General features: G+C 38.7%; 1 protein-coding gene across 2 annotated transcripts in view; it reads right to left on the bottom strand.

The window, feature by feature from the left end:
* Positions 1-1345: 1345 nt before the first annotated feature.
* The window catches only part of TRIM2 (tripartite motif containing 2), a 166964-nt gene continuing 142300 nt past the window's right edge, over positions 1346-26009 (bottom strand). For both annotated transcript variants that reach the window (XM_039234340.1, XM_039234341.1), the window contains 6 exons: positions 22084-22187; positions 21678-21845; positions 15375-15543; positions 14201-14271; positions 9805-9945; positions 1346-5812 (listed from right to left, as the gene is read on the bottom strand). In XM_039234340.1, coding sequence (XP_039090271.1) covers positions 5660-5812; positions 9805-9945; positions 14201-14271; positions 15375-15543; positions 21678-21845; positions 22084-22187 — 806 coding nt within the window. In that variant the 3' untranslated portion in view covers positions 1346-5659. The remainder of the gene's footprint in view (positions 5813-9804; positions 9946-14200; positions 14272-15374; positions 15544-21677; positions 21846-22083; positions 22188-26009) is intronic.

Genomic DNA, 26009 nt, shown 5'->3' with positions numbered 1-26009 from the left:
TCCCTCCACTGTTCAAAGAAGATAAATTTTAGTATTCATTCCATCACGGCGAAATAAAAACCCCAGGCTTAATGAAAAATCAAAAAGCCTATAAATAAAAAAGTTCTATGCATATATGTAAGGACATGACTTATTTATAATTAATGAAAAAAGACAAGAGTCCTTTATAGGAGAACAAAAGACCAAATATCAAATCCATACACCACTCAAAATTGAGAGCGTTATCTGTCCTCAAGTCTTGTGGGGAAGATACTGGCCTGTAGGTTAGTGGCATTGAAATGATAACTTTGACATTATGAATAGAGACTAATGTAAATTTTATTATTCAAGAAAGTCAGTGGAGGGGCGCCTAGGTGGTTCAGTCAGTTCAGCATCTGACTTTGGCTCAGGTCGTGATCTCACGATTTGTGGGTTGGAGCCCTGACAGCTCAGAGCCTGGAGCCTTCGAATTCTGTGTCTCCTTCTCTCTCTGCCCCTCTCCCACTCACGCTCTGTCTCTCTCAAAAATAAACATTAAAAAAAAAAGAAAGTCAGTGGAAACTATCTTCTTTGAAAGGATATGATATAGTGATACCCTATTATCTGTACATTTATCATCAGGTTCCTTTACAACGAAACCTCCAGAGGACTGTCTGGACATAATCTTTAGATGTTATGAGCAATGCTTGAAATGCTTGGCCATAAACTTGATGTAATATAAAAAAAAAATTTATTGTAGGGGAGGCTGGGTGGCTCACTTGGTTAAGTGTCCAACTTCAGCTCAGGTCATGTCTCGAAGTTGGTGAGTTCGAGCCCCATATCTGGCTGTCTGCTCTCAGCGTGGAGCCTGCTTTGGATCCTCTGTGCCCCCTCTCTCTGCCTGTCCCCTGCTTGTGTTATCTCTCTCTCAAAAATAAAGCATTTTATAAATAAGTAAACTTCTAACTTTTAAATTTTTTTATTGTAATAAATTTTATTTTAATTAAATTTTGGAACCTAAAGACAATATTTATAGTGAGGTCCCTTTCTTGTTCTTCACCCCTTAGAAACGTGACTACCCTGACTACCAGAAGGTCAGTCCTGTGATTCTTTAAGGATTATAAGCATATTGCTTAGGGTCTATTTGGACTTCCAAATATATTTGCTAGACATATGTGCCATGATTTTCCAAATTCCTGCTTAAGATACATCCTAAATGCTCACCAGACTATTAGCATCATAAACAACAAAAATTACACTAAGCTTTTCTCACTATTATAAACAGTTTGGTTGAGGTATTGGTATCTTCCCCATATTGTAGAACATTCCTTTATTTCCCTTTACTAAAAAAGCAAGCAATATGTAAAATACATAAACATTCACCCTGGAAATGGAGAAAACAAGCTTTATTATAATGATTTGAGATTTTGTGCATGGTAAAGGTATACACATGAATCTTGTTTCTCCTATGTTTCAAGACAGAATTAATTTAAAGTTTTATTGTAGACTAAAGCATCCAAAATACTGTGGTACATATGTAGCTACGAACATACAAACACTTTGATGCACAGCGTTCATTCTTTTCTTTAAATAGGCAGTCAGCATTTCGATTCATAAAAGAACAAATGAGAATATATCAGTATCAATGTCAGAGTGCACAAGACTTAGTGTTCTATACACAAAACATATGAAACAGACCTATAAAGATGGAATGTACAAAATTTAAAAAGAAACAAAGGAAGCAGAAACCCTTCATACTCATACATAGGATTGAAAGGCTATAGAATTGAAAATGATATAAAGAATTCTATTACAAGAATACACTCTGTTGATGACAGAACATTCCCATGTCATAAAGCAAAAGCATTGAGTTTAAGGCTGTGTTGCTTTTGAAAGTTAATGGACGTGCTGTACATTCATTGGGACAACATAGCCAATTTATTAATCTATTTTAGAATATTAATAGCTTTCATACATTCTTCACAAACAGACCACACAATCACTGCCACACAGTTCATCTTCAGAAAGTTTAAGATTAACATCATGATTTGTAGCTTACTGTCATTTAAAACAAAACAAAAAAATCATTTATTTATACCAAACAAATCTTTAATGGGCACTTAGTTTCCTTTATGGCAATACTAGATTCCTAGTTATCAAAAATATTAAAATAATTGTAAATTTTAAAACCCTGCAACATTTACAGAATGCAACAGTATTACGACTTTCGATTTTAAGCAAAATTAGATGATGTTCTCAGCAAATAGCTTCAATTTTATCCTACCTGGAAATGTCTTGTTTTTAAATTAGTAAACTAAAAACACTCCTCCCTTTCCAGAAGCTGGTGAATAGGGAGGATACTATAGAGTCCAAATGTACAAAAAGGTTTTTCCCTTTTGAAGTAATCTGCACATTACCTAATGTTTATTTGCTATTTCCTCCAATTAACTCAGTAAGTATTAGCAAAGTATTTATGTGAATCCTTCAATGTTACGGATCCACAGACACTTGCTAGTGAACTGCTATTCCAGTCAACTCCATGTGAGGACATACCCTGTATATTTAGTAGTAGAAGCAAGTTTGTCCTAGTTGCATGGACCTGTAGTATTTATTTGTCTCAAATCTAGTCAAAGCGTAAATTAAAATAAGGAAACTTGGGCATTTGTTTAGTTACGGGAGACTAAAGTTTGACCAAGATACTAAGTACCATTTAAAAAATGGTGAACAGTCATAAAGGCTTTTTATTCATGTGTTTCTGGATGGTCAAGTCACCTCGTCCCCTAAGTCCAGCAGGGGAGGTCTGTTTTGGAGGGAATACATTGTCACTGACCTTTACATTCAAACCGGCAATATTCTGCCGTTAAGTGCCCAGGGGATATTTGAATGGGTAATTTCTCAGTGCTACTTATCATGAACGTATGACAGATTCTGTACACTTGACAAAGAGAAATCAAACAATAATGAGAGCTCAGGGAAAAAAAAATCACTTATTTTAATATCCTCAGTTTACCAGAAACCATTTTCCATAGAATGTGACAAAATTTCACTTAAATCTTGTCTACTCTATCTTGTCAGCAGCACTTTCCCTCCTCAAAGATGCTCACTAAGAAATACAGTAAATGCTCATATGTATCCAAATGTGAAACATTATCTATACTTTAACATACACGATTACATATTTTGGGGGGGAAATACAGTGTTTTTTAGAGTGCCCACAGCATGTGTTTTAGTAACAGATAGTGGAACAGGTCTGAATCAAACTATCTATTCTTCCATTCCAGTTTGTGCCAATATTGACAGATTAAAAAAAAAAAAAAAGAGCCTTGTATTCAATCTATTATTGAGATACCCAGTCTGATACGGTAGGATGGCTAGCTAATTTCTAAATTCACAAGTACAATTTCAATGTTGTGCAAAAAAACTCTTTTAAGTAAACTAGTTTTAAGACCAAGAGCCTGTGATGGAATCTAAACAGGAAGACATTTTTACTTGTGAAAACAAACAAACATTATTTTAACCAATTTAAAAGGTTTTCTTTTAAACAGTCTAGGACCTATCAAGGGTCTAGCTTATCTTTTATGCAGAAGGTTAGTAAATGTCCCTCCCCTAGAGTGTAAACTCCAAGCAGGCAGGGATTTTTGTCTCTTTTGTCTATTGCTGTATCCCCAGTGCCTAGCATAGTGCCTGGCATCTAGTAAGCACTCGTTAAACACGAACGTTTAAATTCAAAGACTTAGTTTGCTGATGTTAGGAACTAGTATCTTATTTAACATCCTAAAAATGTTATTGAATTTTACAACTTTATCACAGTCTCAAATATTCTGAAAACTCTACCTAACTAGAAAAAAAAAAAGAAAAAAATTCTAAACCTACATGTCAATCTTCCTGAAAACATTTTTTCAGAGGTCAATCTGGGCATAAGAAACTTGATAGACAATTGGAAGTAGCTAGATTTCCCTTCTAAATTAAAACAAGTCATATATATAAGAGAATGACTGGGTTATAAATTAATAAGCAATAAACATCACATATAATGATACATATGGGAAATGTTTTCTTATAGTACAGTTCTAAGGTGCTTTCAGTGAAAAAGATCCCAAAGTCATCAAAGATGCCAAACACGACATCCTATTTGGTAGAACTGAGTAGAAAATTAAACAGTGGAAGTAGACCACATCTTACCTTATAATATTGATGACAGGTTAACAATTGACTAAATTTTTTGTCGCATTTCTCAAAACCCATTTATACTTAGTTTAAACTAAAAGTAATTCAAGTTCAACGTTTCTTTTTCTTTCAACCTGTTTTTGTTTTGTTTTGTGTTTGAAAGCACAGAAGGCCATTTTCTGACTAAAAGTCAGCCAGTACCATCATTGGAAATGGTGAAATTAAGCCTGTTTCAGGGCTTGCTCTACCCGGGACGGCTTTAAACTGTGCAGTAACGGGATGTGGTGGACGATGCTTCTGTCTTTCAGAGTGCTGCCTATTTCAATAAACCAAAGGTTCAGCTATATATATATATATATATATATATATATGATGCATTCTACCTTACCCTAATCATGTATACATAGTCCTTTAATGCCTCTACTATTCATTAGACAATGATAAATAACCATAACATGCCCTTACCTGTAATGCTTTCGAGATAACACGACTTTGGTAACACTTGCTTTCTAAGGGGAGACCATTAATCAATCACATGCCTTTGGTTGACACCATCCGTCCTCCAAAGGGCTACTTATGGCTCTCTGTCCTAGGACACTGGTGTCCTACTACACGTGCTGACATTTTGCAGGAGGTAAAGCTTTCGCTTTCATGAAGTGGAAGAGGAGAGAAACTAGAAAACATGGCACATAGAATGTGACTGACATTTTCTTGATTACATGCCAGTGCACTAACTGGAGTGGAGGGGGCCCTTTGTTAACCAAGAGGTGGCACTGCTATTGTAATATGCTTTTCAAAGCATTAGGAACTTCAGGTTTCCCTGAAAATGGACTCTGTTTTTTGATACAAGGGGAGCCGGAGAGAAAAGGTGAGAAGAGCATACAAAAAGGATCTTTGATCTAACCCAGAAAGGCTAGGATATGTGCGGTGGTTTTAAGCGCTAAACTCAAGAGGCCTGCCTCATCACACCTGGGAGGGTTTTGCAAGACAGTCTTATTTTCTCCTAATTTACATATAGCTATTGATAACCAAAAAATGTTGCATGAGTTAATACCGACTGTAAAAGTGAGGTTAGAATATCCCCCGGGTCTTGTAATTGAAGTTAAATAAAGTACAACAGATTCTGTTTTTGTTTTGTTTTGTTTTGTTTTTGGAGGCTCTGCACAAAAGCTACCATTCACAGGATTAACAAACACCTTTAAATATTCTAGGTTTTTTTTAGTGCTTGTTTGATTTGCAAAATCAGTTCAACTACACAAATCCCTGTCCTAGAAGCCATAGTTCACAGGTGTGGAACGCTGCAGTTTCCATAGATTCAGTAGAAGGGATTTCTTTCTTTCAAACCCTAAAGGCGAATTACAGAAATCAGATATGCAGTTTTTAAGGAAATTGTTACATTCAGAAATCACCTCGGAAAGTTCACCAATGATTCCTTCTAGCATGAAAAGTCTAGTGTAATCTGGTCCCGCTTTGAGAAATCCATTCCAGTTTATAGTGCAAGACCTTTGGGAGAGGGGGGTCCAGCTGCCCACCCCTACTGTAAGTACCGGTAGACCTTGAAACAGTGGTTTCCAGAGTCTGCAACCACAACATGACCGTCTGAAGTTAGGGCCAGGCCTTGGGGGCCATACAGTGGGTCAGCAGATGTATTAATGTAGGACAAAAATGATCCACTTCCATCAAAAACCTATAAAAAATACAAAGTCAGACTGTTACAGGAAAAGTTATAGTAATATGATGAAACAGGAGTCAGAAACCCTTGACGCTAATACTGTCAATATAAAGGCATGCGTGTAACCCAACGGATTTGTTTAGGTCACTATCATATATCTGATCCTTCCCTCCACTTACCTTGGTTTTTCTCCTTTCACTCTCTCTCCCTCAGAGTCACTGACAAGGAGCATGCCACTGGCCATCAGACCTCATTTACCTTTTTATAGTGGTCAGCTTGAGGGGAATAGCCCTCAGTGGGGCCTGAAAATGAAGGACCCTTGTTTCTGACTCTTGGCCTTCACTTTCTGCACTTCCAACTTCACATCCCTCTTTTATTCCCAATCGTAAGACATAAAAACCAGCAACTAGACCACAGAGGAATGATTCTGAGTCACAATATACAATGAGAAAATAAAGATCATTTTTTTCCTTTTCATTTTTTTAAATGTTTATTTCTGAGAGAGAGAGAGAGACAGAGCACAAGTGGGGAAGGGGCAGAGACAAAGGGAGACACAGAGGGGCGCCTGGGTGGCTCAGTCGGTTAAGCGTCCGACTTTAGCTCACATCATGATCTCATGGTTCATGGGTTCAAGTCCCACCTCAGGCTCTGTGCCGACAGCTAGCTCAGAGCCTGGAGCCTGCTTTGGATTATGTATCTCCCTCTCTCTCTGACTCTCTCTCCCCTGTTCATGCGTGCTCTCTCTCTCTCTCTCAGAAATAAATAAACTTTTAAAAAAAGGGAGACACAGAATCCCAAGCAGGCTCCAGATTCCAAGCTGTCAGCACAGAGCCCGATGCGGGGCTTGAACCCATGAACCCTGAGATCATGACCTGAGCCCAAGTCTGATGCTTAACCGACTGAGCCACCCAGGTGCCCTCATTTTTTTTCCTTTTCAGAAAAGAGGGAGCTATAAAGTCAATAGTTCAACATGTACATTTGTGGGTTTTTTTTTTAAAGAAGATTTTATTTTTAAGTAACCTCTACACCCAGTATGGGGCTCGAACTCACAACCTGAGATCAAGATTCACACACTCTACCAACTCAGCCCGCCAGGTGCCCCACAAACATGCACATTTGGATATAAAGTAGTTTTCTTTTGGGCTGGAAGCTTCTTCCATGATGGAATACAAGGAACATTTCTCTTTCACAAGGCCTGGGCTGGTTTCTTTTGACCATTCCATTTGGCCCATAGGTGTTTTACAAGGCAGTGAGACTCTGCAGGAGCTAGGAGGGCCACAATACAAACAGCTAAGCATCTGTAATCTTCTACAGAACTGCTTTGTGAACTTGGTTCTTGGCTGGCTTCTAGCTTTCCATCACAATAGAATGGCTCTTTCAAATGTAGATGTATACTAGCATAATTAAGCAAGATAAATATAATGGAGAAATAAAAGCATTTATAGTCTGAACCCTTTTTCTGGGAAGTGAATACTTAAATCAGATTCAAACAGCTAACGACTGCTGCCTTCACAATGATACCTGCATGCTACCTGATTTAACCAGTGCATTCTGAGGTCTCAGAAACTCGGCACAGGGCCATATTGGCAAGGATGAACAGCCCTGTCTGCAGATGTGTTTAGATTCTTTGGGAGTCTACACAGAGAAAGTGAGAAAAGAATAGTGTTTCTTAGTCTGAGGATTCAATACGTTTGTTCTTAATTTAGAGAAAAATCACTTTTTTTTTTCCTGGCAAAGACTACAGACCTCTTCTCAAAATAAGGTTAAAAATTTTTTTCCCAGAATGTAACCACTTTTATCATTTTTTATACTCCATTAAAATGCCAAATGTCGGGGCACCTGGGTGGCTCAGTCGGTTGGCCGTCTGACTTTGGCTCAGGTCATGAGCTCACAGCTCAGTGAGTTCGAGCCCTTCATCCAGCTCTGTGCTGATAGCTCAGAGCAAGGAGCCTGCTTCTGATTCTGTGTCTCCCTCTCTCTCTGCCCCTCCCCTGCTCACTCTCTCTCCTTCAAAAAAAAATTTCTTTTTAATAAAAATAAATGCCAAATGCCATTCATGACACCATTAACCCTAAACCATGAAAACCTATTTAAATTCATTATTACATTTAAAACTATTTTTGTTCACTTGTAATTTTGAAATAATTATAGATTCATAGGATCTATGAATCTATCCAAGGACAGTGCAGAGAAATCCTGTGTACCTTTCACCCAGTTTGGTAGAATACTCCCATAAAACTGAGTCTGGAGATTTATTTTTGGGGAGTTTTAAAATAATGAACTACATTTCCTTAACAGTTGTTGGGGTAGTCAGGTTATTTATTTTATATTGGTTGAGTTGTGGAATTTGTATTTTTTGAGGAATTGGTTTCTCTCATCTAAATTGTCAAGGATACGCATGTAGAGTTCACAGAATTTCCATATGCCTGCAAAGTCTATAATGACATTAGCGCTTTGTGTCTTTTCCTTTATCAGTATTGTTAGAGGTCTGTCAATTTTATTGATCTCTCCAAGAACCAACTTGCTGTTTCACTGACCCTCTCTATTATTTGCTTTGGACTACACAGATTTCGGATGCTATCTGCACTATTTCCCTCCTTCTGCTTGCTTTCAGGCTGTTCTGCTCCTCTCCTTCTGGCTCTTGGAGATAGGAGCTCGGATTAGTGATTTCTGACTCTCTAATGTAAGCACTCAGTGCCAGTGATTTCCCTCTCATGTAGAATGGTGGTTACCAGGGCTGGAGAGTGGGGGAGATGGGGAGAAGTTTGTCAAAGGGTATGAATTTCCAGTTAGATGAATTAAGTTCTGGGGATCTAATGCATTGTATGGTGATTATAGTTAATAAAACAATTTTATGTACTTGAAAGTTGCTAAGAGAGTAGATCTAAATGTTTTCACCACAAAAAGAAATGGTAATAATGGTGACAAAAGGTATTGGCTAAAGCTATGGTGGTAATCCTTTTGTAATATATAAGTGTATCAAATCCTCATATTACACACCTTAAACTTACACAATGTATATGCCAATTATATCTCAATAAAGCTGGGGGGGGGGTGGAATCTCCCTCTCAGGACTGTCTTAGCTGCACACCACAAACTTGGATATGCTATATTTGTATTTTCATTCAGGCCGATATATTTTTAAATTTTCTTGAAGACTTCTTCTTTGACTCAAAGTTATTCAACAGAATTTTTTTTAATGTTTTTTATTTATTTCTGAGAGAGAGAGAGAGACAGCATGAGCAGGGGAGGGTCAGAGAGAGAAGGAGACACAGAATTGGAAGCAGGCTCCAGGCTCTGAGCTAGCTGTCAGCACAGAACCCGACGCGGGGCTCAAACCCACGAACCGTGAGATCATGACCTGAGCCAAAGTCAGACGCTCAACTGACTGAGCCACCCAGGCGCCCCTCAACATAATATTTTTAAATGCATAAAACTACATGGGATTATAAAGGAAAACAATCATATTAAAACAGAGTTATCAAAATTGTACAAAACTGTGATATAGTAATATGTGTGCTTTTTCAACCAACACATTAAATAATAAGAAATGGTGATGGATCTCATACTGACTGGTTCTGAAAGAGTGATGGGCATACGTGACAATTCAAGACCACTGCAACCGTGATTCTTCTTGGTGACAAAGTCATAGGTGTTACTAAAACTATAGTGATTGTTGCCTACACTCACAATTAGAGAAAACGACGGTTTTTAGTTGGAAGCTAGTAAAAATAGTAATATAATATTTTTGTTCAATGGACCTCTTGAGTTCTATCCACAGACACTTTTATGTTAAAAATTCTCAAATCAGCGGTTTTCACTCTGGGAACCTGTTGATGTTTTTTCCACTCCACCCTGCTTAGATTAGCACTTCTGGCGAGGTTACCTATGGTCTATGAAGACCTAATCAAGGAAGAACGGAAAACATCCCAGTTGAGAGACAGCCAATTCTTCACTTTGAACAACCACCAATCACGCTAAACAAATACATTAGCATTTTCATTTACCTGGATCCTGCTGTTTCCCCAGTCTGCTACAATGATGTTTCCGTTCGAATCCACGGCGACACCTGTTGGAGCATTAAACTGCCCATTTCCTTCTCCATTTGAGCCAAACTTCAACATGAATTCCCCCTCCTGATTAAACACCTGTATGAGATATTTTTAAATGATTTTATTTTGAATTAAAAATAGCTGAGCCAACATTATGAGTTTAAAAAAATATATGTACCTGACCAGACCTTTTATTACAAGACCTATGATTTAAAGCATTCTAAAAAAAGAAAAAAATCTACAAAGCAGACCTCCATATCGCTATGGTTCCCCAATTTACTACATAAATTTCATTTATCCTGTGTTAAATCACTTCTTATTCCTAGCTCATATCTGGTTATTGAATACTTATATGAAAAATGCTTTTGTATAAATTATAAAATCTATGTGAATATAAGGCAGGAGAAGAAAGTAGAGCTATAATTTTCAACAATATTATTCTTCCTGCCTTTGAGTCAATAGCTAAATTTCAAGGACAGGCATTGTATTTCTAACACGATGGATGATCAAAGTTGGATCAGGACCTTGGAGCTTTTTGTTAGGCCAGGTGCTCAGAATTTATTACCATTTTACAAAGTCAAAACGAGAAAGAGTAAGTTGGACTTCACACTTGTAAGGGAAAAGTGTATGTGTGTGTGTAATGACACAGGAGAGGAATAAGAGAAAGGCTTTTTAAATATATTTTTTCAGAATGTATATTTAGTGAAAATAGACAGTTTATATGACCCTAAGGCGTTGATGGATGGGGCATACTGAGGGGAGGGGCTGAGAGGAGGGGGAAGCTACACAGAACTCTTAAGCAAACTCTCTAATATCTGATCTAGACCAGCAATGGTTTGTTGTGGTTAATTAAATATTCTTATTAATGGAGTGTTACAATATACGTATCAAATACAGATTATTGATTTGGAGAGAAATAAATTTTTAATATGTGGTTAGTTGTAAGACTACAGTAAGCATACTTTTATCTTGATGACTTAGATGATATTTAATTGTTGTGAAATATCTCCAGGATATAATTTTAAGCTTCCATTATGATGCAGCCTACATACATTGAAGGACTCATTAACAAATCAAAAAGTATTACACGCAAAGCACCGCGAGAATAAAGGTTCCTGAAATGTGGAACAGAGGGAGTTCACTATACCCGAGTGCAGACCTAATTGGAGAACGATCTTGGGGTCTTTCACAGATTCTCTTACTGCCATCTCTTTGATCATGAAAGGTTAAAATCACTCTCTTTCTTTTAATTATGTACATTGGAGAAGCAAAGGGAGACACAACCATCTTTAAAGGCTAACCTCCCTTTAAGATAAAGAAAAATTTATCTTGCCTCTTGAATTAATTACATAACTTGCAAAGTAAGCAAGCTACCTCTTTGGTCCTTTGGAAACGGTAAGACAAGAACCAGCTCTGGCTAAGATGTGATGTCTAAAAATCTTTCCTGACTCTTTTATCTCCGTTCACACGGAACATTCTTGTTTTAAGGGCCAATGAGACTGTTTGTATCCTGGTAAGGACACAATTTATTATTTTCTGCTCTTTCCCTTATTAAGTCCTACCAATAATCTTTTTGTTTGTATTTCTCTCTCCGAGGAAGCATGCTTTCCTTGGCATAATACAAAAAGCACAAATGCTTCTGCTCCATTTTGTAATACTGCTGAATGCCAAATTTAGTCTTAGTTGTTTTGCAACAAAATGAAAATAGACACGAAAGGTAGCTAAAGAACTAGACCATTGGTTAGCCCTGACTACAGGAATAGTTTTTACATTTACCAACAGAGAAGTGAATCAAATCCAGTACCACTGCTAGCTGCCATGTGTTACATGGGAAACAAGAGCCCAGCTATTCCATAGAAGCTATGTGGCAACAGCTGTCAAACAGAAAACACACTGGTTTTCTTAAATAAGAGGAAAACTGAGTTTAAATTACTAAAATAATCTACCTCTGCAGTACTGAAAACTTGAAGAGTTTTCAGAATCTTAATAATTACAAATTTCTCGTAGCTTCTATTTTTCCCATCTAAAATGTCACTTAATTGCTTGTAATTTATTCAGAAGAAAACATATTAAGAGGCAGATGCATGAACTGAAATAGTTTTTACAGCTTTGCTATTTGTAACAAGTTTTTACAGCAAGTTTTTATAACTTTGATGATAAACCTTTCTTGATTTCAAAATTCTGCTCACCTCAAAGACCACCTCCACTTGGAAGTCTTCCCTGTCTTAGTTACAGAAATCTGCTCTTTGTTTTCTTCTGGATACTTATAGAACTTTATATGTACCTATATGAAAACAATAATTTATCGCCATCTGCCTTGCATTTTGATTACTTACATATGTTTTATTTCCTTCTACATCGTCAGCCGGGGCTGGTAACTAGGAGTCCTCTCACATACCAGTGCCAGTGATTCATAGAGGCTCCCTGGAGCACTGGGATGGAAAGGCTCTGAGGCCACAGTTGCGCTTAGTAGAAACGAGCAACTTGTTTAATATTACTGGCCTCCCGTGGGAGTGGGCAGCATCTATGCCAGGTGTTTGCTGGCCTTTGCTGATCTACGTGAGTTATCTTCTGGTTAAATGCCCTGTAGTTAAATGATTCCTCTATAAAGTGAGTGAAGGATAGGAAGTCTGAGGACAGCCTATGTTATCGTTAAGCTCATCACACAGGACTGTTACAGGGGTCCCCCCCCCCCAGGGGGGCCAGTCTAGAGCCCAGTCCCTACTGCCTCTTTGCTATTTCCCTCCTCCCCACCACTACTCTTCCCACAGTCCTCTTCCCTTTACCAAGACACCTCCTGCAGAGAGAGAACTTGCAGCTTGCAGAGACCGAGGGGGGGAGTAGGGAATGAGCTCTACCACTACGGCAGCAACTCCAGAGAGACAACATGGCAGGAAGCAGCCTGAGAAGTAAGCAATGGTGGGCATCCTTTCCCCTCCTCCTGCCCCATCACCACAGCCCACTGTGCTCTACACTTTGCACCCACCAAAAAAAGCTCAAAACCATTCCATTTACTCAGGTGAAAGATATCTTTGGGAGGAGCTGGGGAGATGAAGCAGTGATGGACTCAGAAGACAGAGTGCCTTTGGGTGTTGAAATCCTATCCCTATGTAGCTATTCCAGTCTCCAACAATGACAAATTGCTTTTTTAACTTTGGTTGCCCAATGGTTGTCTCTAAGTACAAACTTTAGTCACTGGCATATGCCACCTATGCTGTTTCCTTCTTATCTTCCCTTTAAAATGGCCTCACTTTAAAAAATTTTAATGAATTTACTTACAAGGGAAACTTTGTATCATTCTATAAGTGCAAACCAGTAACACTCGCTGTAAACAGAGGGTCACCCTAAAAATAAACACGTAATTCTTGAAAATGTCTGCCGGCGCACTGCTCACGGCCACCTGGCATGGCTTCAGTGGACCATGCACTGCACCTTGGGAACCATGGTCTGGAATGCAACTAAACATTTTTTCATTTCAGTAAATGAGAAATTTGTTCTGATTCATTTCCGGATTTCCTGATTTGCTCATAATAAATGTCAAATCTTTCTTCTGCCTACACCTGGTGAGAAAGATGTAGTATGCTGTTTGGTAGAGGGGAAGAGGCACTGTATCCTAGGGAACATCAAATTCTGTGAAAGCCTTCTCTGAAGTATGAAACATCTATAGGAATGTATACTAGGACTCTCTCCCTCCCCAGATCTGTGGAGGTAGTGGAGTTATAGTATCTAATTTTGTTTGAAAGGTCTTAGGATGCAGATAATTAAAAAAAGTCATCTTTTGTTGAATAGCAACAAAATATTTTTTTCTTTTATTTATTTCTAGGAGAGAGAGAGAGACAGCGTGAGCAGAGGAGAGTCAGAGAGAGAGGGAGATACAGACTCTGAAACAGGCTCCAGGCTCTGAGCTGGCAGTCAGCACAGAGCCCGACGGGGGGCTCGAACCCACGAAGCGCGAGATCATGACCTAAGCGAAAGTCGGACGCTTAACCGACTAAGCCACCCAGGCACCCCATTTTTTTTTTTTGAATAGCAACAAAATATTAAGCTTCGGAAAGTTCTGCCTCTCTAAGTTCAAGCAACTGCTTTTTCAAATTTAATTTTTAAGTCATCTCCATTTATAGCTATTTCAAATTAAAAAGCTTGTCGCCACCACATTTTGTTCGATTTTCTGACTCTTCCAAGTCTGTGCGTCTAAATTAAAACCTGCATCTTTAGAGAGAAGCGAAATCTACTCTTTTGGGTTAACTCCTCTAGTTCCTGCGTGTAATGGGAGTATTACATTATTTCCTCTGAGCCTGATTTCTCAATGTAAGCAGTTAAAAGTGAACAATAATTGGTGTGTTTATAGTACCTTGACAGAATGATTATGGAAATCTGTAACAATAATCTCATTATTGCTATTTACAGCTGCAAAATGGGGACCTGCAAGAAAGATGAAAAACAGATGTGACGACTATTAACAATAAAAATGATTACAACAACGTAGCAGTTACAAAATTTAACATATTAGTTATTTAAGAAAGAACAAAGAATCATAGCCTCGGTTCTTGAAAGATCATTCAGCTGGGACTCTGGCTCTAGATGACACGGGCCCACTATCATAATGCACTTAGGACTGTCTACTCTGGCTTCTTTTAGATCAAGCTAAGAGTGCCAGCAGCCTTAATGAAGTGGAACGAGCAAGAAGCATCAGAAGTCATTCTCCGCAGCACCATCTGAAAGTCACATCTGCCAGCTTCCCTGAGTACATGTTAGTCCCTTTTAGGGCCCTCAGTGGGCACTGAGGAAGGATGTGCTGATTCTTAGTCCTGGGAAAAAGACTCCCGTATGTGATATTTTTTACTTTTTAAAAAGTAGAGCGGAAACCCATATTTTAGAATTGGGGGTGACATTTAGAACCTGGCAGAACTGGAGACAAAGCACAAAAATGATGATGCAAATTATTGTCAAATGCAGAAAGCATCCTTTCAGAAAGAAAATTTAATATGCTGTTTTCAGCCTCTTCTTGCAGATGTGAAAAACTACGTGAGCTTGTGCTTGCAAAGCGGTACACCAGAAAGAGAAGTAACAGAACTGCCCTTCCTGTACTCAGCAAATTTTCTACAGTCCTGCTCTCTTAGCATCACCTAGAAAGGTGAAAAAAATTCTCATTCAGAAGCTCTTTATTATACACAGCTCCAGCTAGGGAGAAATTGGAGTTATGCCACGGTTCCTCAAACGTTTCTATTTTAAAGATACGTTATCTTAAATTTTATGTTTTACTTAATATTAATATTCAAACATGGGACGTCGGAGCTGTAAACTGCTGCCAACAGAAACCACCCACGGACCGCAGCTCGCCTTCCTGTGGGTGGAGTAATTGAGAAGCAGCTCACCATGCTTTTGCTTAGATTTTATCCCCGGTATCTTTCCCAGAGCCAGGAAACACACCGGGGATTGAGGCACCTTCCACATGCTCCAACATCATGCAAATGTGAGCAGAAGAAGCATAAAAAAGGGGGTTTACATATTACCATCAAGTGTACCTGCAAACTGCCTGTCCCCATTTCCTCGGCTACCAAACCTGGTGACTATTTTCCCATTTGGCTGGAAAATAAACACGCAGCACGCCTTGTTGTCCACCACAATGATGTGCCCATTGCGGTCCACGGAGACTCCTTTGGGCCCCATCAACTTTCCCGATCCGATTTTTGTCTGTTAGAAAAAGTATAGAAAATCAAGTTTAGAACACTACTGAACGTGAAGACAGACATCTGTTTTAGTCAACACTTACTTGAACCTTCAAGTGCACAGCGACTCATGTCACAATGATCTCCTGTTTTTGTCACATCCATTATCTGCTACAAAGATTTATGTGAAATCCTTACTTTTGAAGAGGATCACCACCGAGAATGGTCTAGAGTGCCCTTAACTGGGGTCGCAGTTCCCTTGCAAAGATGCAATGCATTGTGGCAAAACATCACTGGGCCAGGAGTAGGAAGATTGTTCTATGCCTATCGCTTGTTTCAGACACATATGGTATAGCACAAATGGATTCGATTTCCTTAAAGCTTCAGATTCCTTATACTGGTAACGTCCAAAGGCATTTTTGGAATAGATACTAAGTAAAACAATGTAGATAAAATGTTTACTGTAGAATATAGCACATATTAAGTAGTCATTAAACGGAAGCTATCATCATCATTATTGTAGATCATAATATTAAAACTGCCAAGTATTTGCCATTGAACTTTACTACTGTTAAGTTCCATGCAGGCAAGAGTCATGTCTGTTTTATCCACTTCTGTGTATTCAGGGCCTAGCATACTTCTTGGTGCCTAACCAGGTAGTTGACAAGTATTTGCCGAATACATTAATTTTAAAAGTCTAGCATTTTTAGGGTAACCCTGATGATTGAATGGTTCCAGTTTTCAGTATTTTAAAATGGGAGAAAAGCATTGGATTTCTATCAAACACATACCATAGGCATTTTACATCTTAATGTTACATCTCATTTTTCTGAGTAGACTATATACACGCCTGTTTGCCATGAGATGCTTGTCTTATAGCTTTACTTTTATAGCTCCATTATAAAGTACTTTACTCACTGACCGATTCATTTACTAATTCTGCAGACACGTGGTGGATGATGGATACCCACTCTGTGGCGAATGACTCCAGGCATCGAGTAGACAAAGACAAGTAAGACCAGTCCCTCTCCTTCAGGGTGTCTCAGTCATACTACAGAGACAAACACATTCACTGAGTCCTGTTTGATGTGCCTGGTATTGAATGTTTGGTAGATCTGAGAGAATTCAAATGGGCTGTCCTAGAAGCCATAGAGAACAAAAACTTAATGTGACAGGTCACTACAGACAGGGAAGGAGAAGAAGCAGCCAGAAGGAGTGCTTGGTAAGTGAGCGGGATGCAAGAATGACAGAGGCTTAGAGAGTCAAGTAGATTTCTATGTGGTTTTATACATGCCTTCTCAGATAGATTATTAAACAAAGCAAGGTAATGAACAGTGAGTACAGTAAGAGCCAACCTGAGTTAAATGTATTTATATATGTACACACACATATTCCTGGAAGAGACCAGTAAGAAACCTGTGATATTAGTGGTGGTAGGAGAAACTCCTACTTTTCATTTTATACTAGGGTTATTTTAAATACTTACTTTTTTAAGGATTTTTTTTTTAAATTTTCCGAGAAAGAGAATGAGTGCACGCAAGTGGGGGGTGGAGGGAGAGAGAATCCCAAGCAGGCTCTGCACTGTCAGCAAGAGCCCAATGTGGGTTCTCACAAATTGTGAGAACATGACCTAAGCTGAAGTCAGACACTTAACTGACTGAGCCACCCAGCCGCCCATGCATGTATTACTTTATAATTAAAATTTTTAATTTCAAAAAAACTTACATTACCCTAGGTTCCTTATTTTCTCTATATTGGTGCTGCCTGATAGAAATACAACATGAGCCATATATGTAATTAAGATTTTTCTTAATGACAACATCGAAAAAACACAAAGGAAAAAAGAAAACTATTTTAATCATTTTATATTGGACCTAACATATCTCAAAGTTATTATTTCAAAATATAATCAATATTAAAATTATTGATGAAATATTTCACTTTGTTTTTTTACTATGTCTTTGAAACTCAGTGTGTACACACATGCATAGCACATCGCAATTCAGACTAGTCTCATTTCAAGACCTCAGTATCCCTTGTGCTGGTGGCTACCAAACTGGATAGTGCAATTCTATATACCTCTTCTAAGATCTCATTGCTATGGCACCAATTTTCACCTCTGTGCATAAAAGACTCAAATCCATATCTTTAGTCCTGGCCTATTTTACAAGTTATCATCTTAAACTCAACTAATGTTAAACCAAGTTTACCTTTCCATTTCCATCATTAAAAATAAAATGAAACCTAAATTAACACCTCCTGATTTCCTAGTTCCTTTTCTTTTTTTATTTTGTTTATTTACTTTGAAAGAGAGCACACATGACTAAGTGGAGGGAAACAGAGGCAGAGACAAAGAGTGCAAATGACCAAGTGGAGAGCGACACAGAGAGAGAGAGAGAGAGAGAGAGAGAGAATACCAAGCAGGCTCTGGGCTGCCAGTGCAGAACCCAGTGTAGGGCTTGAACCCATGAATGGTGAGATCATGACCTGAGTCAAAATCAAGAATCAGATGGTCAACCAACTGAGCCATCCAGGTGCCTCTTCTAGTTCCTTTTCCTCCTATATAACACAGGTCATTCAAACCTAGGATCCAAATTTCAGGGCAAAATTCACTCTGTCCTTTACCAGTTTGAACCTCAGTTTTCTTGTCTTAAAATAAATGGCAGCTACTGTATTTACCTCCTGGGTCCCGTGGATTCTAAAGGATAGAGTGCCAAGACAGCATATGGCACCCAATCTCTTTCTCTCCACTCTTCAGGTGATATCCTACCTGACCCTCAGAATTACCTTCCTTCCTAACAGAGACATGCAGGTATGTGCAGAGAGGCATAGGGACTGTTTCATAGTCGGGGTTCAGACCGTTTGTCTTCTTGTAAGCTTATAAACGAGATTCAGATTTGATCTCTTTGATGCAAAGAGACATATTCACTTAGGAAGGAAACAATGAGATTCTTGCAAGGGAATCTTGTATAAATTTGATTCTCATTTTGCAATCTAGCTCAGAGATCAGAGGCTACACCATAATGGGTTTAAAGAAAGTATATACTTTCTTTCATGTTTTAATGGAAGATATGTCAGTAGAGATCAAAAGGAAGAGAGGACACTCTGATTTTTACAGCAAGAATATTATTACTACCTAACATTATGAACACTAGTTGTTACTTAGAATGACTCAGCCAAATAATACCAAGCAGATGATAATTATGTAGAATAAAAACAGAAAATAAAGGATGACTGCCATTCTACCATGTAGTAAGAGCTAGGTCTTCAAAACAAAACAAAACAAAACAAAACAAAAAACAAAAAAACCTTAAATGTTGAGCCAAAACCTCTTTTCCTTTCACTTTCCCTTTATCACTCCCAGTTTAGCTGCGCTACATTCTACCATGTGAAATAAGAGTTACTGCATTTGGCCTGACAATGTGTCCCGTCTTAAATAGGCTAGTAAGCAGAGATACTTCAGACCCTGGCTTTGGAACAGTTAGATAAAAGTATTTAACTTAACATCAATTGGGGTCCATAAATTGAGGAAGGGGTGATTTTAGAATACGGTGGCCAGAGGCCTCTATATCTGTTCCAGGTCACAAAGGGTTCCTAGATGGGCTGGAAGACATAAACCAGCAAAAAGACGGAAAGAAAAAAATTAGAGGCAGAGAGGAATGAAAATTAGGGCTAAGAATTTGGCGAGTAAAAGAAAGAAAACGGGATAAGCTTTTATATCTCTAGAACTATTAGGAACAAATACAAAGAATTCACTTTTGTGTTAAAGGTTTGTCTTTCTGAGCACCTGTGTAATTTTCCTGAATCCCAATGAAAATAAGTCTCTGAGTAAATGGTCATGCATATGGTCGGTTGGGTGAGGCCCCACTACACTACTAAAGCATTTTCACTCACTATCCCTTTATCCTCAATCCACTCGCCTATTGGAAAACAAAGGGGTATGTTGAGACTATACCTTATCCATTCCCTCAATCCTCTAGAGGGCATGAGTGTTCTTGTTTACTCCAGTTACAAACAGTAGTATTCCAACAATGAGGATCCAATCTTTCAGGAAGAGTGTCTACTACATACAAAATATTGAACCATGGAGTAAAAAATGCATAATTCAGGAAGCCCTTCTCTGTTAGATATAAAACTCCTGTTTCAACATGTTTTAATATGTTGGATATAAAATATTTCAGTATATTAGATATATAAAACTCTTGCTTCAATGCTTATTTTAGCATGCATATATGAATTTAGAGAGACAGGCCATGATTTTGCTGGAGTATATAACAAGAAGAAAGTTTGGGTTGTCTCCAAACTAGATGGATATTTTCAAAAGGTCACTGAATAGTTTTCCTTCTATTCATGTTAAAGTTGTTGTGTTTGGGTATGTCTTACTACAAATTTAATTATAAAAATACAGAAGAAGAGGAGGGATTTGGAGACACACAAAGGCAAGAGACCTTTCTGTGTACGTGGCTATCATACGGAGTCATCAAATTTCTAGGGGAACAAAGAAACCTCAAAGACAATTGAACAATGGGGCGCCTGGGTGGCTCAGTTGGTTAAGCATCCGACTTTGGCTCAGATCATGATCTCACGGTTCGTGGGTTCGAGCCCCGCGTCGGGCTCTGAGAGCTAGCTCAGAGCCTGGACCCTGCTTCAGATTCTGTGTTTCCCTCTCTCTCTGTCTCTCCCCTGCTCATGCTGTCTCTCTCTCTCAGAAATAAAAAAAATAAAAACATTTAAAGAAAAAAAAAAGACAATTGAACAATTGTGTATAATACGGCAGAATTAAAAACTATGGCTTTTTATTCTCCTAGATTGAAAAGATCCTGCCCCACACAAAATAGTAGCTCAAATCTGTGGGTTAATAACTATGGAAATAATAGGTTTTAATAAAAATGATGAAGTGACTGTAGTGATTCAATAAGTTTAAAAAGAAAAATATAAATTCCTCCATTAAGACAAAACTGAGTGAACTTTGTGTAATCTTCAAGATTCCAAAATAGATTATGAAGGGAAGCATCTCTGAACATTTAGACAAGGAAGTGATGACCAAGTGCTGGCATGAGGTCATTACGTCCAAATCACAGCTGATCAAACAGACTTCATTTTTGGGACAGAGTTACTGGAAGCAATGGAAAAGAACATTTCTTAGATGCCTATTTCATATGAGGCACATATAAAATCCAGAACTAAATCTCATTTAATCCTTACCCAAATCCCACAAAAGAGATTTTTTAAAATCCAAACATGACATATGAGACTATCGAAGCTCAAGGAAGTTATATCATTAGTTAAAAGCTGCAGGGACTCTGAAGGGTTGATCTAAGTGAAAATTCACGTCACCTGAAAGAGAAGCTTCCAGCAGGCTGGACAGGGCAATGCAGAAGGCACCGTGCATATGGCCTTCAAAAACACCTTTGACAAAGTGTCTCATAATAATCTTGTAAGCAAATGCAAAAAATGGGCTGCATAATACTCATTGATAACACCTCAGAAGAGATTTCTGCTATCACTAGAGGGCGCGCTATACTCTTTCTTGATGCAGAGACAGATGAGCAAATCTGTCAAATGAAGGGATGCCTCCCAAAGTGCAGCTTGACTCACCTGTTCTCTGTGCAGCCGCCATTTTCTTGTCCTTCAGATTCCTGTATTATACACTTTAACACTAGGTTTTCAGATTGTATCTAACAACGCATGACTGATTCGAGGCTGACACAAATTGCTTTATACCCTTTCTGGTGTCTTTTTTCCCCTCAAGGGGCTTGTATGGTTTTCAAAGGTAGAAACCCTGTTTTATAATCCTGTTTCTCCCATATCATCTATCACAGGCCTGAGAAAGTAGAAGGCACTTCATACATGACCATCTGTAGGTTAATTTAGGAAATCTCAACTGCCTCTTCAGTACCCTTTTCTCTCAGTTGTTCTTCATTGAATTTAGGTAAATCTGATGATATGTTAAAAAAGCCACTGAACCTAACTGCCTTATAAAATGAAGCCATTATTTTGAATATATGAGATTTATGACAATATCATTGTTACTCTCCATAAAACTTAGATGCAACAAAGTCAGCGTGCCTTTTGTATATGAAAACTTGTTGAACTTCATCTTGTGTTTCCTAATCCTTCTCTCTACTGCTTAGCAGCCAATTGGTAGCTGAATCTTACCTTAAACTTGCCATCAGAAGAGAAAATGCTAACCCACTTATTATCATAGTCTGCGATGATTATGTCCCCACTGGGATGCACGGCTACTCCTGTGGGCCGCTGCAGCTGCCCAGGAGAGCGTCCTCGTATGCCGAAACGACTTTTGAACTGGCCATCATTGGAAAATATCTGCAAAACAAATGACATCCCTTGGAATGTGCACTAGCACAGGAATTAGTGAGGAAGAAAGAGCCAAGAACATTTTGTCTTATGACTATAGGGTCAGACCATGCAAACTCTAGCTGAAGGAAAGTCTATTATAAACTTCCCTTTCTTTCCTCGTATTGTAGATCTTAACTCTTAAATATGAAAATAGGCAACTATATGTTTTATCGTGTAAGTAAAGGTACATAATTAGGGGCCATACCTGTACACACTGGTTGTTGCTATCTGCAATCAGTATCTTTCCACTTGTAGACGCAGCTACCCCTTGAAGATTTGTAAATTCTCCTTTATTTCTTCCTTTAGTACCTAGAAACAAATTATAAAACCACAGAAATTAAGTAAAAGAGAATTATTATTTTTAATATTTTTTAACGTTTATTTTTAGCATATGTGCACAAGTAGGGGAGGGCACAGGAGAAGGAGACAAAGAGAATCCCAAGCAGTTTCCGTGCTGTCAGTGCAGAGCGTGATGCAGAGCCCACGGACTGAACAGTGAGATCATGACCTGAGCCAAAATCAAGACTTCAACGCTTAAATGACTGAATGACCCAGGTGCCCCAGCAATTGAGAATTAGATCTCTCCATTTCTTCAAGAGAATTAGTCAGGCTTCCATAGGTAACCTGAGAGTGTATTTTTTAAAATTATATGTTAAAAAAAAAGAGAACCTCCCCCACCATTACCTAATCCATATGCTCCTTAACTTCTCTTCCTGACCATAATCACTTTTTTAGGGAAATGCAATCTTCTTTTGACTTGTACCTGCATGTTATTTTAATACTGTATTAATAACCATATTAAAATATATTTAGATTTCACAAAGAAACAATAATACAAACTAATACTACAATCAAGGATATGCAACTAGAGAGGGCCTTATTTTAGAGTTTTGCCAAAATCCCACCCTCTCACTCGGCAGCTCTTGGAAGAAATTCTACTTGAAGAAACTTCTAAGAAGAAGCTTTCAGTACATTTAACAAACCACAAGATCTCAGATGTTATAAAACTATCAGGCTGATTTTCTTTTATTAAGAAAGAAAGAGAGAAAGAGAGAGAGCAGAGGGCAAGGGCAGAGGGAGCATCCCAAGCAGGCTCCTCGCTATCAGCACAGAGCCCAATGCAGTGATTGGACTCACCGTGAGATCATAACCTGAGCTGAAATCAAGAGTTGGGCACTTAACTGAGTCACCCAGGCATCTCAGGCTGATTTTCATGTACTGATTTACTTATGCAGTATTTCCAAAGACTCAGTATCTCATATGTAGTATACTCTTCCTGAAAACATAGAAGATATCCTGACAGAGCACTTTCTGAATTAAATAAATACAAAAGGCAAAGGAGGGCCGCCTGTGTGGCTCAGTCAATCAAGCATCTGGCTTTCGCTCAGGTCACGATTTCACTGTTGATGAGTTCTAGCCCCATGCCAGGCTCTGTGCAGACGTCTCAGAGTCTGGAGCCGGCTTTGGATTCTGTGTCTTCCTCTCTCTCTGCCTCTCCCGAACTCACACTGTATCTCTCTCTCTCTCTCTCTCAAAAATAAACAAACATTTTTTAAAAGGCAAAGGAAAATTAATTAATCCAATAATATTTTCATCTGTACTAGCTAGACATTTTAATGAGAGGTGAGGCAGAAGGAAAAAAAAAGCCAAGGTGTCTAGGGGTTAACAGATCTCTGTTTTTGCTTCAAAACAAGTGTTTTTAACTTATTTCAACTGGAGCATGTAAATATTAATGGATGGAAACAGACTGAACTGTGCTCAGAAATGACCAGGAAGGACATTTAAATTTGCATGGAGAGAGAAAGCTATGCCTTCAGTTTTTTGGCATTTCTATCATTTCATTTCATCATATCATTTCATTTCTTTAAAAAAAAGACTCACAAGAGCAATTTGATATTTTGGTTCTAGACATCAATGCACAGTGCCTTAGGCATACTCAGACAATGGCACACTGATGGTGGCTGATGTCAAACACATGTGGTAAGCACTGCTTTGAAGTAGACTCTTCTGAAACAGATTCTGGGGTTTAGGAAGTGAAATTGGCAATGGAATTAAACTCAGAATAAAATCAACAACAGAACCACTGGGCAGAAACATCTCAGATCACCTAGTTCTCACCATGTAACCGCACCCAAGTTCATCTACCCAATGCACAGCAAAGGCGATCACTTGGAGACATGGAGTACTTTGCAAGGAAAGGGCTTATTCCAGAGGCTGTCAAAGGAGGGGACGCGAGCACAAGCCTCAGGGCTGCCTCTCTCCAGGAGGAGACTCAAGGAAATTTGAAGGCAAACAAAAAAGGTCTGGGCAAAAGGCTGCAGCTACACTTCTTAGTCTGCAGCTGTGGATTAGTCCCGGTCTTGTTAACCCTTTGGTTACCAGCTTCAACCAGAGCCACGTGGTAGTTGTTTTACGGAAACCCTGGGCTCCACTCCATCAGGTTTACTCACCATCTCTGTATCTCATCTATTCTCACTAACACAAAAGAAAAACTTGAGTTACAGATCCTCAAAAGAACATCTTCCATGTTGCAGAAGAAAGGGTTCTATTTATTTTTTTAATAAAATAAAAAAATATATTTTATTTCCAGTGTATCAGAAGAGATGATGTTTTAAACTTGATCTGCATAGATTCCCTAAGATATGCATGATCAGCTAACACTCTTTTAAAATGATGTGTTGGTATCTGCTGGTGGAAGGGGAAGGGTTGTTTAGCCCTTGAGGGAGGTATGTGCCAACATGGTATTAGCTTTTAGCCTTCATTCTGATGTCTGAATGGTGGCTGGTTAAGAGGTACAGCAAAACTGAAGGACCAGGGGAAAAAATACTTCTTCTAAAATGCTCACTTTATAAATATATTTTTTTTTAATTTTAATGTTTATTTTTGAGACAGAGAAAGAGAGCAGGGGAGGTGCAGAGAGAGGGAGACACAGAATCTGAAGCAGGCTCCAGGCTCTGAGCTGTCAGCACAGAGCCCAACATGGGGCTGGAACCCACGAATTGTGAGATCATGACCTGAGCTGAAGTCAGATGCTTAACCGACTGAGCCACCCAGGAGCTCCTATAAATACTTTTTAAAGGTAGTTGGAGCAAAGCCAGACAAAACTTAGTTTGTCAAAAACATCTGAAAAAAACATGGAAGTTATCAGCAAGATAAAGAACTAAGGACCAAGGAAAGAAACACAGTTAACAAAGCAAGAGTCCTCCAACTGAGATTGGAACATGAACAAAAGAAATGGCTCTGTAAAGAAACCCTGGGCTATTCTAGGTCCTTGTTTATATAAAACTGGAAGTATAACCATGGCTTAGAGGGCACACAGGTAAGGGAAAGGAATATTGAAAATAGGGAGGGGAATAAAAAACACCTAAACAGGGTAGATGGACACTGGTGCTATGCTTCTGGTCCGCAGAGGGACAAAAATCTGCCTGCTCTCCCCTTTTATCTAACCATTTGTCTATCCTGCTAAAGACAAAGCCAATTCTACTCAGCAAAGGCTCTGCAGGTGGCAGGTTAGTGGTTGAAAGGAAGGGTAACATTATGGAGAGAATAGTACTTGAATAGAAGTTAAGGGGTGCCTTAGTCAAAAAGAGTTAATTTTCCTTCCGAAAATATAAGAGGTGATGTTGAAGGAGGGAAAATACATGTGCAAAAATTACTGACACTTTTCTTTGCAGAAATAAAGACACATTTCGGAGTGCAGGTAAAACTTGAGAAGATACTTTGTTGGACCCCGTATCAATACCATTTGGAACAAGGAGACGGAAGACTCTATGCTGAGTTTGAAATGAACTGAGATGCTCAGTGCCTACCATTACTGGGTCTTAAGAGCAATGGAACCTTGTGACAAAAGACCACACTGTTGAAAAGAGGTTCGGCAGCCTCTACTAAGCTCCATGTGTTGGCCCAGCTCTTATTCTCCGTCTCAAGTTAACTAGAGCTTGAGTCTGTTGCCCCGCATATAAATAAGATCACACGGTTAGAAGAACATCTGTTAGTCCCAGTTTGCTTATATATTTTTGAAAGAGCTAGACGGAGCAAGCACTCCCATTTTAATTTTATAACTTTTGTTTTTAAAAATCTTTTTCTTTAGTGGGGTGTGCCTGGGTGGCTCAGTCAGTTAAGCGTCCAACT

This window comes from Hyaena hyaena, unplaced genomic scaffold (genome assembly GCF_003009895.1).
Source record: "Hyaena hyaena isolate Hyena2069 unplaced genomic scaffold, ASM300989v1 scaffold_89, whole genome shotgun sequence".
Taxonomy (NCBI): Eukaryota; Metazoa; Chordata; class Mammalia; order Carnivora; family Hyaenidae; genus Hyaena; species Hyaena hyaena.
Note: the sequence above shows the minus strand (reverse complement) of the source record. Positions and strands in the feature narration are given on the sequence as shown.